Source organism: Myotis daubentonii, chromosome 21 (genome assembly GCF_963259705.1).
Source record: "Myotis daubentonii chromosome 21, mMyoDau2.1, whole genome shotgun sequence".
NCBI classification, from domain to species: Eukaryota; Metazoa; Chordata; class Mammalia; order Chiroptera; family Vespertilionidae; genus Myotis; species Myotis daubentonii.
This window is the reverse complement of record NC_081860.1, coordinates 14,215,872-14,230,745: the sequence shown is the minus strand read 5'-3', so window position 1 is coordinate 14,230,745 and position 14,874 is coordinate 14,215,872. Positions and strand designations below refer to the sequence as shown.

The following is a 14,874-nucleotide window of genomic DNA, read 5'->3' as shown; positions in this document are numbered from 1 at the left end:
GGGAATTGAACTTCAGTAGTTACCGACTCATGGCCAATCTTAGTTCAGCCAGATCTTCTTTTGTATCCCCATTCCCACCTATGTATCATTTGAAGCATATCCCAGGTACATAGCATACGTGTTTCTACATGTCTAAAAGCAAAAATAAAACCTCCAAATAAAATTTTAAAATTCACCTCAAGCTCATAGGTACAGAGAACATGTGTGTGGGGTGGGCAACATGGATAAAGGGTTCAAAAGGTACAGACTTCCAGTTATAAAATAAGTAAGTCATGGGGATGTAGGATACAGCATGGACTGTAGTTAATAAGAGAGTATGTTAAAAGGGGAAAAATTGTAACTATATGGTGATGGATGTTAACTAGACGTATTGTGATTATTTCACAATATACACAATACTGAATCATAATGGATACCTTTGAAACTAATATAATGTTATATGTCAGTTATACCTCAATTAAAAAAAGAGTTAAGCATAACATCAATACTGTTATGCCAAAAAAACTAATAATTCCTTAATATTTTTAGAATGTCCAATGAGTGTTTACAGTTTCTTGGCTGTAATAAATACGCGTGCGCGCACACACACACACTCTCACTCACACCCTCACACTTTGCTATTTTGCATTGGGATCTAAGTAAGCTCCATATATTGTGACTGGTTGGCATGTCCCTTAAGTTAATTTTAATCCATCCCCCTTCTCCCCCCCCACCCCCAACCCCTCATCCTTGTAAATTCTTTCAGTGAAGAAGCTGAGTCTATTGTATAGATTTTCCTCACAGCCTGGATTTTTGCTGATCCCAGCTCTGTGGCATCATTTAATATTTTGCTCTGGACACTTTTAAGATTTTCCTCTGCATTCATTTAATATTTTCCTATGCATTCATGAGTGTAGAGGGTTCGTTAGACTCAGACTCAATGTCAGTATTTCCTCGACGACCCCAGCTGTTTGTGTGAACCAGTTAACAACACCATCGTCTATAATTTGCAGGTGGATCCTGACCAGGAATTACAAGGCTCTCGCCAAAGGCACAAGGGGCAGCACGTCTGGCTTCCTGAATATTGTGATGGAACTGAAGAAGTGCTGCAACCACTGCTACCTGATTAAGCCCCCTGAGGAGAACGAGAGGGAGAACGGGCAGGAGATCCTCCTGGTGCGTGCTTGCCTTGTTCGTCACGACTCTCTCAGCGGCAGTTTAGTTTCTGTAGGTGCTGTCGGAAGAAGCTTTAAGCCCCAGCCGGTTTGGCTCAGTGGATAGAGCGTCAGTCCGCAGACTGAAGGGTCCCGGGTTTGATTCCGGTCAAGAGCACATACCTTGGTTGCGGGTTTCATCCCCACCCTGGTCGCGGTGCGTGCTGGAGGCAACCAATCGATGTGTCTCTCTCACGTCGATGTTTCTCTCCCTCTCCCTCTCCCTTCCACGCTTTCTAAAAATCGACGGAAAAATAATCCTTGGGTGCGAATTAACAACCACAAAAGCTAGGAAAAATCTGAAAGTATTGTTATCGATAGCAGATAAAGAGCATTTCAGGAATTGCTTGTCGGCCAGGTGGCAGAAGCCTTCAGAAAGCCGAACTGTGATTTTAAACATTTGAACTCGTGGAGCCTGAGGGCAGGTTGCCGTGTCTTGAACATGGGGATGTCTTCTCCATTTCCAGTCCCTGATCAGGAGCAGCGGGAAGCTGATCCTGCTGGATAAGCTGTTGACCAGACTGCGAGAAAGGGGGAACCGCGTCCTCATCTTCTCCCAGATGGTGCGGATGCTGGACATCCTGGCGGAGTACCTGACCATCAAGCACTACCCTTTCCAGGTGAGGGTGCTCGGTGACTGGAGGCCCCCCTCCACGCTTCCTCTGGGCTCTGCGCTTGGTTTGCTAAATTACCCTAAAGTAGGAAACCGGGGGTTAAGCTTCCAGGGCGGCCTTAATTTTTACTTCCATGTGTTCAGGCTAACCCTCTAATGAAGATGGTCAGGTGGGGTCATTCTTTTCCGGGGACAGAGGGGTGGGGATTAGAGAAAGGAAAACTGGGCAAGAGAAAAGTCTCTTGTTTATCTCAAGTGGTGATTGTGAGGGAAGAAACACGAAAAGGATTTAAAAGAGTGAGAAGTGCTTTAATTAGCAGGTCATTAACCTTTGCCTTTTATTTCCCATACGTGGCTTCTCTGTGGTGACATTTTGATGTAGAACGGACGTACACGTTAACAAAAGCATTGCCTGTGCTTGTTAAGGCTTGAAGATCCAATATGGCCGCTTGAACTTGGCTCTGATTGTAGAGTGCAATTTTTGGAAAAGCTGGGCTATATGATCAGCTTCATTTTTAACACTTATCGATGTTGGGGCAAAAGTTTTTCCAAACAAAATGATGAAAAGAATTTTGTGGCTTGTGTAGCACTTAATAACTGGGCAGTTTGCCCTGGCCAGTTTTGCTCAGTGGTTGGAGCATTGGCCCGAGGACTGAAGGGTCCCAGGTTCACTTCTGGTCAAGGGCGCACACCTCAGTTGCAGGCTCGATCCCGGCCCTGGTCAGGTCGCGTGCGGCAGGCAGCCAATCGATGTGCCTTTCTCACGTTGATGTTTCTCTCTCTGTCTCTCCCTCTCCCTTCCACTCTCTCTAAGAAATCGATCTAAAAAAAAATCCTCAGCTGAGGATTAACCAAAAAAGACAGGAAAATAACTGGGCAGCTTTAGTTATATTAGTCAGGAAGCATCATTTTCCGGCAGGAGCTGATGATTAGGTGTGACCAGGGGTAGCATTTCCCTGTCTCCTCAGCACCCAGGTGTGGGAGCAGACAAAGCCTCGAAGTCCAGCGTGGGTTGCCTTTTCCTTACAGGTCCTGGCAGCCATGCTGATCCTGGGATCAACCCAGATAGCCTTTGATTCACAACCTTCTGACCTTGAGTTGGTAACCAGAGAGCTTGGGGCGAGTGGAGTGTGCCGCTGAAGCGCAGCCCCGCCCGCACATCATCAGTGCATTCCAGCTATTTTTACCCAGCGGGTGTCGCGCCCGTAAAGGTTGCGAGTCTGGTGTCTGTTCCCATTGCGGCTGATCTTCCTGCCTTATGACTGCCTTGTGGCTTGTCTTTACAGCGTCTGGATGGTTCCATCAAGGGAGAGATCCGGAAGCAGGCGCTAGATCACTTCAACGCCGATGGTTCTGAGGTACGCGGGGCACGGCTTTGTGATCGGGGCAGCTTGGGCTGGGGACCCAGGGCAGAGCCTTTCTGGGTGAATATGTTCTGTTTCAGGAACAGTTCCCGGCGCCGCCCTCCTGGGAGGGCAGTGAGAAGTCACTTAAGTGAAAGGTGTCTTTGCGTCTCATGATCAGTCCAGGAGACCTTTTGCATGCTCTTTACCCCCCCTGGTGTGCACCAATGACAGGTGTCTTGATGTCACCCAAGTTTTCTCTAGTGACTTCCAGATACCAAGTGTCTGGGCCTAGGAGAGCAGCCAGGCAAAGTGGGCATGGCTGGCCGGTAGGGTCATATTGGGATACTAGGGCCCGATGCACGAAATTCATGCAAGAACAGGCTTGCCTTTTCCTGGCTGCTGGCACCTGCTTCCCTCTGGCACCCGGGACCTGGGTTTCCCTGCGGCCGCCGGCAGGCACCCGGGGCCTGGGATCCGGGTTTCCCTTGCAGCCCCAACTTCGTCCGGAAGGACATCGGTCTTATTAGCATATTACACTTTATTATTGGGATATATGTTAATATCATAAGGTTCTGGCCAAAACCGGTTTGGCTCAGTGGATAGAGCGTCAGCCTGCGGACTGAAAGGTCCCAGGTTCGATTCCGGTCAAGGGCATGTACCTGGGTTGCGGGCATATCCCCAGTAGGAGATGTGCAGGAGGCAGCTGATCGATGTTTCTCTCTCATCGATGTTTCTAACTCTCTATCTCTCTCCCTTCCTCTCTGTAAAAAATCAATAAAATATATTTAAAAAAAAAATAAGGTTCTGATCTGCACTTTCTTGGTGACTTCCAGTCTTGAAAAGTACATTTGCCGTGTCTCAAATTAGTTGGACCCTGCTGCAGTGTGGCTTACTGTTTTGTTTTTTTAAAAAAATATATTTTTATTGATTTTAGAGAGGAAGGGAGAGGAAGAGACAGAAACATCAGTGATGAGAGAGAATCATTGATCAGCTGCCTCCTGCACGCCCCCCTCCTGGGGATTGAGCCCGCAACCCACCCAGATGCCCTTGACCAGAATCAAACCCGGAACCCTTCAGTCCGCAGGCCGGTGCTCTATCCACTGAGCCAAACCGGCTAGGGCTGAATTTACTGTTTTTACTTTGGCTGACAGCAGCATTTAGTTAAGTGTCCAGCTAGAAGGTGGCATTCTAGAGTTTCTCTTTTCACACATGCAGAAGAGCCACCTAAGACAATTCATATTATCTTTAGTAAAGCCTGACCTGGAAAATGGTTTAATGATCAATCAGACCCCAGATTGTATGTTGCAGGTATCTCCTTCTAAGGCGGTGATGGCGAACCTGTGTCACACGTGTCAGAGGTGACACGTGAACTCATTTTTTTGGTTGATTTTTCTTTGTTAAATGGCATTTAACTATATAAAATAAATATCAAAAATATAAGTCTTTGTTTTACTATGGTTGCAAATATCCAAAAATTTCTATATGTGACACGGCACCAGAGTTAAGTGAGGGTTTTTCAAAATGCTGACACGCCGAGCTCAAAAGGTTTGCCATCACTCTTCTAAGGTGTCCTGTCTACCTACAGGCTTCTTTAGAGTCTGGTGTCACTTGGTATTTCGACCAAAGATCAGAGTGTGTGTCAGCACATCTCCTAATCACTCTTAATTTTAGTTGTTTAATGTCTTTGTGAGACAGCTCTCTCCATTTTTATTCCCACGGCACAGTGTTGGCCAGTGTGACTCTTAGTTAGAATGCCTTCCATCCGTGTATGTATATCGAATGTACCCATTTATCAAGACACAACTCAGAACTGCCAGGTGTCGCGTGCCCCTTTGGTGCCACTTTCGTGTTGCCAGCCTCTGCCATACGTGATCAGGCTCCCTGAAAACAGAAATCTGACAACTTCTTCCCTGGCTCGTGTAGTTACTGTCTCCCTCCTGCCTGTGCTTTTCTGAGCCCTGGGACGCAGGCGGGTGTCTCGGTGGTCAGTGCTGTGGAAGCTGGAGTGTCAGGGCCGGGGCCTTCCCCACCCACGCCCTCCAGCCACACCTGCTCTGGTTTTCTCGTGGAGAGGTCGAGGCTGCTGTGCCTCTCCAGGTCCCTCACGGGCTCTGCGTGAGCGTTTTTTTCCTCACCCGCTAACAACTGGAGGGGCACGTGCAGAACACAGTTTCCCTGTTCGTCCCGACTGCCCTACGTGCATCATCCGCCTTCCCCCGGAAAACCAGTAGCTGGGCCACTGGCCGGAGCGCGTTCGTCCCCTTGAAAATGAAGTGTGTGTGGGTTTCGCTATTGCTTGTCTGCGAGGCTCAGCCAGGTGGGGCACGAACGCTCTCGCTGCTGCTGCTCCTTAGTTCCTTGCCCCGACTCCTCCCTCGGGAGCGAATGAAGATCCACTCTGCCACCAAGCCCCTGGCATTCGTTAGCCTCCATGAAGCTCGTCCGTCGTGTCTCACTTTCCTTCGCACCTGCGGGGGTGTCGGGGTGTCGGGATGTCGGGGTGTCGGGGCGGGAAACGATCTGAGAAGGCCCCCCGTCTAAACGCATGTGTTGCGTTGTGTGCAGGACTTCTGTTTCCTGCTCTCCACAAGGGCTGGGGGCCTGGGGATCAACTTGGCTTCCGCGGACACCGTGGTCATCTTCGACTCCGACTGGAACCCCCAGAACGACTTGCAGGCACAGGCCCGGGCCCATCGGATTGGGCAGAAGAAGCAGGTCAGTGGGAGCGGCTTCGGGTGTGGCGTGGGGGAGCGGGAGAGGGTTTGCGGGCCTTCCGGGATGTTCTGTGAAAGGCTTTTCCTGTTTAGCTTCCTTTCCCAGGGGGAGGTGTCTGTTAATTAGTGCAGAGAAGCCGTCTTTGGGGCTGAGATGAGCCTATAATGGAACTGCTCTCTTTCTCTGTCTAAAAAGGGCATCACCAGCCAATTTCTAGTTTATCCTAAAAAAGATATATGATATAAACACCTAGAACGGAACATTTTCTCCTATGTTACTATGGGAAAGTTGGTGGTAACTCTTCTAACATTGTTCAAGGTGGTCTATTTCAGTGATGGCGAACCTTTTGAGCTCGGCGTGTCAGCATTTTGAAAAACCCTCACTTAACTCTGGTGCCGTGTCACATATAGAAATTTTTTGATCTTTGCAACCATAGTAAAACAGAGACTTATATTTTTGATATTGATTTTATATATTTAAATGCCATTTAACAAAGAAAAATCAACCAAAAAAAATGTGTCATAGGTTCGCCATCACTGGTCTGTTTTAACACATTGCGGACCAGTAGTTTGATTGCTAGCTTTACCCAGTGGCCAGATAAGTTTCTATTGAACGAGTACAAAAAAAGGTTATACATAAATGTTAAAGGCACGCTTTAACATTAAATACCCATTGCATTTTGAAGTTATTTATTACATGTTCTTATAAGTTGATACCTTTTTAAAGTATGATACTTTGTAAAACACTGTGTAATATGGAGAATTCTCGTGATCTGTCTGCAATGTGTTAATTACACATGACCAATCTTCCCTTTCTTGGGGGGAAATATACACTTATTTCCTTTGTATGGGAGTCTCAGAGTCGGTTCTAATAGAGGGTAACTGATAAGTTTCATACTCAGCCAAAGACCCAGTTTTGGTGAAATGGATTATCCTTTAGTAAGATTTTTATTAGTAGAACAAGGCCGTGTACAAAGTCCTTAACGGCAGTTACATTTAAGAATGCAACCTGCTGCAGGTGGTAAAACCATGGCGTCTGCTTAGGCCTGTGTGGATGGAGGGCTTATAGCTTATAGTCAGTCCTTTATGATGCTGCAGGCCAGGTATTTTTCATTTCCCCTCCTGGTTTTAGACGGGCGTAACCTTTGTGTGTGTGTGTGTCATCTGGCGTAAGCATAACGTTTCCTTTTCCCACAGGTAAATATTTACCGCTTGGTGACAAAGGGGACCGTGGAGGAGGAGATCATAGAACGGGCCAAAAAGAAGATGGTATTGGACCACCTGGTGATCCAGCGCATGGACACCACTGGCCGGACGGTCCTGGAAAACAACTCGGGGCGGTCCAAGTGAGTGCCCGGGCTGGGAGAGGCCAACGGGCCCACATCCACACTCGGTGGGATTCACTCTTCCGGTGGGATTTTGTACAACAGATGTTAGGCCTTTTATTGCTGGGAAACAGGCCTCGCAAGGCTGCAAGAAGATAGCGTTTCCTTTTCTTTATTTTTTTCCTATTTTTTCTTTCGCTTTACTTATTAGCCCTCTGCTCATGAGCACGTTCTCCCCCCCCCCCCATTCTCTCTGTCTCTATCTCTATCTCCTGTCCCTCTTTTTCTTTCATTTAAAAAATGTTCATTGTTGAGAGTATTGCAGGCGTGTCCCCTTTTATCCCGTTGTCCTGCCCCTCCCTTGCCTGTGGGTTCGGCTCTCAGTGCGACATAGGACATTTAGGCGTCCACCCTGACACAGTGTTGCCTTGAAGTCTCCCAGTGAGAATCCACCCGATCGAATGGGCTGCTCTTCTCTTACTGTTGGTAGAAATGTTTGTGTGGGGATTTGCGACTTTTCCTGTTGAAACAGAGGAAGGCAGTTACGCTTTGATGGGATTGATTGGGAAGCACAACTCTTTCTCTGAAAGAATGTACATTTTGACCAAATTGTCCAGTGTGTTCTGTGGCGGTCTTGTAGCTTTGGGACAGGTCGGATCAGCCGAGCTCTCCCCAAAGAGGGCATTCTCAGATAATTTTCCGTGAGAGAGCAACCTGGGTAGAAGCAGCGTGGTTCTTCCGCATTGGACCACAGGCGAATGGTAACTTTCTGAGTCAAAGGACAGAGAGAGAGCTGTCTTCTTTCATGTTGCTAATTACCCGTCTCGCCCAACCACGTGGTAGATGAGCCAACAGGAAAGGGATTGATGTCCCAGTCTTCCGCTGGCTCAGGTTTGCCACCGCGGTCCCATCCTGTGGATAAAAACATGAAATGTTTGGGAGATCATTTTTCTTAGGGCGGAATTTACATTTTCACCAGTAATTGGGCCCCTAAATGAAGGGTAGATCTGTAACAGAGCTTACTTGACATTCCCGAGAGATTACAACCGCATTTTACTTTTACAGTTCAAATCCTTTTAATAAAGAAGAGCTGACAGCTATTTTGAAATTCGGAGCAGAGGATCTTTTCAAAGAACTTGAAGGCGAGGAGTCAGAGCCCCAGGTAATTAACAAGGAGGGAAGGCGTTTCTGACAAGTGTCATTGGTGAGATACATGGTTTGGGAAGCAGATTCTGAGCCTGTTACAGGCTTCTATTAAGCGGCAGTAATTACTTAAAGGACGTAGAGATTTTTTTGTTTGTTTGTTTGTTTTTTTGTCTTTTCTAATAAAGTTCAAAGCTCTTACTGAATAGGAAAGAATGAGGAAAAAGCATTTGAGGATTCTGTCTTTTATCTTATTCCTATTTCATTTCTTGTAATTTCTGAAGTTCCACCTTCTTTGTATAAGTAATAGTTTGAATCGTTAAATGTAAACTATGTAAAGTTGAGACTACAAAAGAAAGTTAATAATGGGATACCAGAAAAGAGCTGGTTTGTTGGCATCACACATTGTCAGCGCGTGCAGACCTTACTGTTGCCTTCTTACCATACTCGTGTTGCTGTTCTCCTAGGAAATGGATATTGATGAAATTCTGCGCTTGGCTGAAACCAGAGAGAATGAAGTGTCAACGAGTGCGACCGATGAGCTCCTGTCACAATTTAAGGTATAAGCATCCTCGAGGGAGAAAGCCCTTAGCGTTGATTCACGATCCGGTAATAACTAATGCCTGATAGCGCTTTCTGGGTGCCAGGCGCTCTGCCTAGCCCTCTGAGTAAGTTGACTCATGGCCTCAGTGTCATTCTGTAGAGTTTTCCAAGGATGTTCTGAGTGCAGAATGTATAGATAGTCCTCCCCATGCAGGTAACCACGGACGTGGTCCATCCTGCCCTGAGTCAGTGGGTGGAGGAAGGAAGTCTGTGAAGAGGACTGAGGATATGATGTCAGCGGGACAGGTGGTGACCCAGTTGGCTCTGGGGGTGTTGGAGGACTTGTGGGAGAGACATTAACATAATAGAATCAGATGACAGAGTGGTCAAAGGTGTAAAAACAGAAAGTGACAGGAAGCTCTTGATGACTTAGTGGGATTTTTTGTTTTTAATATATTTTATTGATTTTTTACAGAGAGGAAGGGAGAGGGATAGAGAGTTAGAAACATCGATGAGAGAGAAACATCGATCAGCCGCCTCCTGCACGCCCCCCACTGGGGATGTGCCCGCAACCAAGGTACATGCCCTTGGCCGGAATCGAACCCGGGACCCTTCAGTCCGTAGGCTGACGCTCCATCCACTGAGCCACACTGGTCAGGGCAGATTTTTTTTTTAAGGGTGATCACAGGGTGGTCAGTGCTATCTGATACAATACAAAATTAAATGAGATCAGGACTGAATGCAGGAGCTGGGCACCAGCATTGAGTTACTAAAAAGCTAGTGAATTACAGAGAGAAGGTGCCCAGCCGGCGTGGCTCAGTGGTTTGAGCGTCGACTTCTGAACCAGGAGGTCACGGTTCGATTCCCCGTCAGGGCACAGGCCCGGGTTACAGGCTCAACCCCCAGTAGGGGCCGTGCGGGAGGCAGCCGATCGATGGTTCTCTCTCATCATGGATGTTTCTGACTCTCTTTCCCTCTCCCTTCCTCTCTGAAATCGGTAAAAATACATTTTTTTTAAAAGAGTAGAGAGAAGGTAATTTACGTGACAAAAGAGTCTAGCAAGGCCACGTTTTTTATTTGTTTTGTTTTTTAAGATGTCACCATGTTCTGGGTTTCTGAAGGTGTTTGAGAACAGGGAGCTACTGAAGGTGCAGAGGAATGAAGGAACATTTGAGGGCCCATCCGTTGCCTCAGGGGAGACTGGAAGGGACATCCCCAGAAGCACAGCTGGAGGAGCTGCCTTTGAAGGAGAAGGGAAAGCACACTTTAGGGGGAGATGTAGAGTTCCAACTGGTGACCTTAATGACCAGTGAAATAAATGAGGTGTTTGCTGAGAAGTGGAAAAGACTCGCTACAGCCCTGGCTGGGGCCGGGGCTTGCCAGGAGGAACTTGATAGGGAGTAGAGCTGAATTTAGAAAATACGGCTTCGGCTTCGCTTTGGAGCCAGTCAGCAGGGTCATATGAGACTCTCCTGCAATCCGTGAGGTCAGAGAAACTGGATCAGCTGGTAATCCCAAGGTGAGACGGCTCGCGAGGCGTGGGAGGGTCAGAGAGACAAAGGCTTCCCAGTTGCAAATGAGGCCCGGCTGGTGTGGCTCAGTGGTGGAGCGTCGGCCTATGAACCAGGAGGTCAGGGTTTGGTTCCGAGGGAGGGCACATGCCCGGGTTGTGGGGGCGTGCAGGAAGCAGCCGATCAGTGATTCGCTCTCATCCTTGATGTTTCTATCTCTCTACCCCTTCCTCTCTGAAAATCAATTTTAAAAAAAATGAGAGGGCCTGGTTGAAAGGATTGACCATGGTTAGTTTGATGCAGGTTAGAGAAGCAGGTTACAGCAGGTTAAGTGTGGTAGAGTCTACTGCCAGGGTGGAGGGAGAACTGGGTGAAGGGTTTGGAAGGAAGCAGGATGAAATGAGGTCAGGGTTGGCCACAGGTAGAGCTGTCTCGGTGGGAGAGCAGGGAAGGAGCTGAGGATGGGTCAGAGAGCTCTCGTGTCAGGTGCCATGTGTCTGAGGGTGGACGGAGTTATTAGTGTGTCCGCCGGGTCCCACCTCTGCGACTGCTGCTCTGTTCTTAAGTGGAAGTCATCTTCATGACACTGTCCTGGTCAGAATATTATGAGCATTAAAGCCACATTACTGGTGACTCTGGCCTTTCTAAGGCCCTTTTTAAAAAAATTGAATTTATTGGGGTGATGACATTGGTTAATAAAGTTATATAAGTTCGAGGTGTATAATTCTATAATATATCTCATATATATATATTAACACATTGCGGACGGATCATGAGAATTCTCGTTTCATATTACACAGTGTTTTACAAACTATCCTTTAAAAAGATATTAGCTTGTAAGAACATGTAATAAATAACTTCGAAATGCAATGGGTATTTAATGTTAAAGCGTGCTTTTAACATTTATGTAAAACATTTTTTGTACTCGCTCAATAGAAACTTACCTGGCCACTGGGTAAAGCTAGCAATAAAACTACTGGTCCGCTATGTGTCAACATGTATTTCAGTTAAACTTATAAGACACTTTATCAGGGGTCCTCAAACTTTTTAAACAGGGGGCCAGTTCACTGTCCCTCAGACCGTTGGAGGGCTGGACTATAGTTTAAAAAAAAACTATGAACAAATTCCTATGCACACTGCACATATCTTATTTTGAAGTCAGAAAACAAAATGGGAACAAATACAATATTTGTATTTCCATGTGGCCCGTGGGCCGTAGTTTGAGGACCCCTACTTTATATCTTTATATCTGCTTCCCTCCTTTTCAGTAAAATTTCTGATGAATTTGAGGATGTGGCAAATTGATTTTGGGGGGGAAGGGAGAGATTAGTAGAAAATCGATTCTTTGCTTATGTAATATCACAGGACTCCCTTATTAGTCATAGCGTCGTACTTAGAATACAAAAACTGAGTTGAGGTTTTAGTGGATGTTCTTTGGGAAACAGAGGAATTTCAGTGGTCCGTCTGTTGACATTTCAGGTCGCCAATTTCGCCACCATGGAAGACGAGGAAGAGCTGGAAGAGCGCCCCCACAGGGACTGGGACGAGATCATTCCCGAGGATCAAAGGAAGCGCGTGGAGGAGGAGGAGCGGCAGAAGGAGCTGGAAGAAATCTACATGCTGCCTCGAATTCGGAGTTCCACCAAAAAGGTAACCAAGGGAGACGGAAGGGCGGAGCCTCCTTCTCAGGCTCTGACGCTGCAAGAGTGCCCAGGGTTCAAGGAAGGGGCCTTGCATTGCTGCCCGACCTGCGGGCTCCAGGGTAGTCTCGGGAAACCCAGCAGAGGAACAGGGAAGTGCCTGGGCTCCTGGCTCACCTGGGAGGCACTTGGCCTCTGCTCATGGGCTGAGCAGGATGGAGTGTGTGAGAGACTGTAGAACCGTTCTTCGCCACAGGCACTATCACATTTGAGTTTTGCAAAACATTACCACCCGGTTTGTTGGAGATAATAGACTGGAGTTTGTCCAAGATCTTAGTAAATCGTAAATCAGTAGCAGCTAATGGTAGCTACTATTTGCTGAGGACTCACAGGCATCAGCGCATTTAAACCTATTGACTCATTTAATCCTTTGAGACCCCTGATGAAAGGGGCTGATATCCCCATTTTACAAATAGCACACGAAGTCCAAGGAAGTGAACATAAACTTATAATTCCAGCACTTGCATTCCATTTTCCTTCTTGGAATTCCCACTTTTCTGGAGGTGTGACTATCCCTGTCAGGCCTCCCTTCATTACCTGACACCTGAAATAAATACTCCTTATTTCCCAAAGAAAAACGGACTTGTCTGATGGGACGGCCAGTTCCGAGTCCCACAGAACGGGGCCGGCTGTCCGTGGTCCTTAGGCCCTGGCACCTGGCCCTGGTCACAGTGCGCCTTTGCCGTTTCAGGCGCAGACCAATGACAGCGACTCCGACACCGAGTCCAAGAGGCAGGCCCAGAGGTCCTCTGCCTCGGAGAGCGAGACCGACGACTCCGACGACGACAAGAAGCCGAAGCGCCGAGGGCGCCCCCGGAGCGTGCGCAAGGACCTCGTGGAGGGGTTCACGGACGCGGAGATCCGCAGGTGGGTGGGCCCTGCTCCCTGGGCCTTGTGGGGAAGGGATACCATCAGTTCCGGCAGGGAGCGCGAGAGAGAGCGAGTCACACACCCGTCGGAAATGCTCCTCCATCCCGATGTTATTATTTTTTTATATGCAGAGTTTTTGTGCCTTTTGAAAATATGTTTTTTTGCTCTGACGGGTTTGGCTCAGTGGATAGAGCGACGGCCTGCAGACTAAAGGATCCCGGGTTCGATTCCAGTCAAGGGCATGTACCTTGGTTGCGGGCACATCCCCAGTGGGGGGTGTGCAGGAGGCAGCTGGTCAATGTTTCTCTCTCATCGATGTTTCTAACTCTCTATCCTTCTCCCTTCCTCTCTGTAAAAATTAATAAAAAATAAAAAATAAATAAAAATATATTTTTATTGATTTCAGAGAGGAAGGGAGAGGGGAGAGAGAGATGGAAGCATCAATGATGAGAGAGAATCATTGATCAGCTGCCTCCTGCACGCCCCACACTGGGGATCGAGCCCTCAAACTGGGCTTGTGCCCTTGACCGGAATCGAACCCGGGACCCTGCAGTCTACAGGCTGACACTCTATCCACTGAGCCAAACCAGCTAGGGCGTCTGGATATTATTTTGAAGTAAAACCCTAGTGTCTTACTATTTCAGGTGTAAAATGCCTCCGTGTATATCATGGAGCCATGGAGAGCTGAGGAAGAATCCCAGGTTCACTTTCACATGTAGCGCTCCCCTAACCTTGTATCCAGGCTGTTCCTTTCCTAGAGTTTCTCAGCCGTTGTCACGTTCATTCCCCTTCTCTTCAGTCACCATGCCCTCCACCCAGTTTTTTCTCCCATAGGATCTCTCCCAGCGGTTCTCAACCTTCCTAATGCCGCGACCCTTTAATACAGTTCCTCATGTTGTGGTGACCCCCAACCATAAAATTATTTTCATGGCTCCTTCATAACTGTAATTTTGCTACTGTTATGAATCGTCATGTAAATATCTGATAGGCAGGATGTATTTTCAGGGATCGCGGCCCACTGGTTGAGAACCGCTGCCTTAGACTCTTACCTTAGCAGGTTATTTTAGTGACTGGCATGTCCCAGTGAGGCCCTGGGTGTGTTGTGACGTCTTGCTTTCCGTGGGCAGTGCTAATGGTTGGCGCAGGGACGGGGAGCAGGTGACACACGGACTGGCGGGCAGCGTGGTTAGGGTGGAGATTGGTAGAAGCTTAGGTTGGATTTTTGGTTGGAGATAAGGTTGGGCGGGAGTCAACACACTTTCCAAAATGGTTTTGCCCAAGAAGCTTGAAATCATAGGTTTATTTTGCTTTGTCGCATTCCCCAAAAATACTTGAGGCAGTCCCAGAAATCGTATAGTTGTGTTATCGGCCAGAAAATGAGGGAAAATCTGGAATTGAAGGTAACAGTAGTGGACTGAACAGAGCAGCAAACTTTTTTTTTAATATATATATATATATATATATATATATATTATTGATTTCAGAGAGGAAGGAAGAGGGAGAGACAGAAACATCAGTGATGAGAGAGAATCATTAATTGGCTGCCTCCTGCATGCCCCCTCCTGGGGATCAAGCCCACAATCTAGGCATGTGCCCTTGGCTGGAATCAAACCTGGGACCCTTCAGTCAGCAGGCCGACGCTCTATCCATTGGGCCAAACCAGCTAGGGCTATTTGGGGGGTTTTTATGTCCAGAGTTATTGTGGTGATGGGATCACAGGTTACACAGACTTGCACATTTAAAAACGGATAACATCAGAGTTACGTCGCTGTTCTCCGTTACGTCCCTAAGCAGCTTCCTGAGAATAAAGTTGGTCTTTTCGTTGGAATAGATTTCCAGCACTCAGTCGGAAGTGGGCCGTTTGCAGAGGCATTCAGCATGCAAAGACAAGGATCGGGTCCAGTCTATTTTTGACA

At 47.4% G+C, this 14,874-nt stretch overlaps 1 protein-coding gene across 6 annotated transcripts in view; it reads left to right on the top strand.

Moving 5' to 3' along the window:
- CHD2 (chromodomain helicase DNA binding protein 2) overlaps positions 1 to 14,874 on the top strand; it is a 90,404-nt gene that overhangs the window by 49,117 nt on the left and 26,413 nt on the right. For all 6 annotated transcript variants that reach the window (XM_059678312.1, XM_059678309.1, XM_059678310.1 and 3 more), the window contains 9 exons: positions 993 to 1,155; positions 1,661 to 1,813; positions 3,093 to 3,164; positions 5,718 to 5,867; positions 7,064 to 7,212; positions 8,257 to 8,353; positions 8,802 to 8,894; positions 11,868 to 12,038; positions 12,780 to 12,955. In XM_059678312.1, coding sequence (XP_059534295.1) covers positions 993 to 1,155; positions 1,661 to 1,813; positions 3,093 to 3,164; positions 5,718 to 5,867; positions 7,064 to 7,212; positions 8,257 to 8,353; positions 8,802 to 8,894; positions 11,868 to 12,038; positions 12,780 to 12,955 — 1,224 coding nt within the window. The remainder of the gene's footprint in view (positions 1 to 992; positions 1,156 to 1,660; positions 1,814 to 3,092; positions 3,165 to 5,717; positions 5,868 to 7,063; positions 7,213 to 8,256; positions 8,354 to 8,801; positions 8,895 to 11,867; positions 12,039 to 12,779; positions 12,956 to 14,874) is intronic.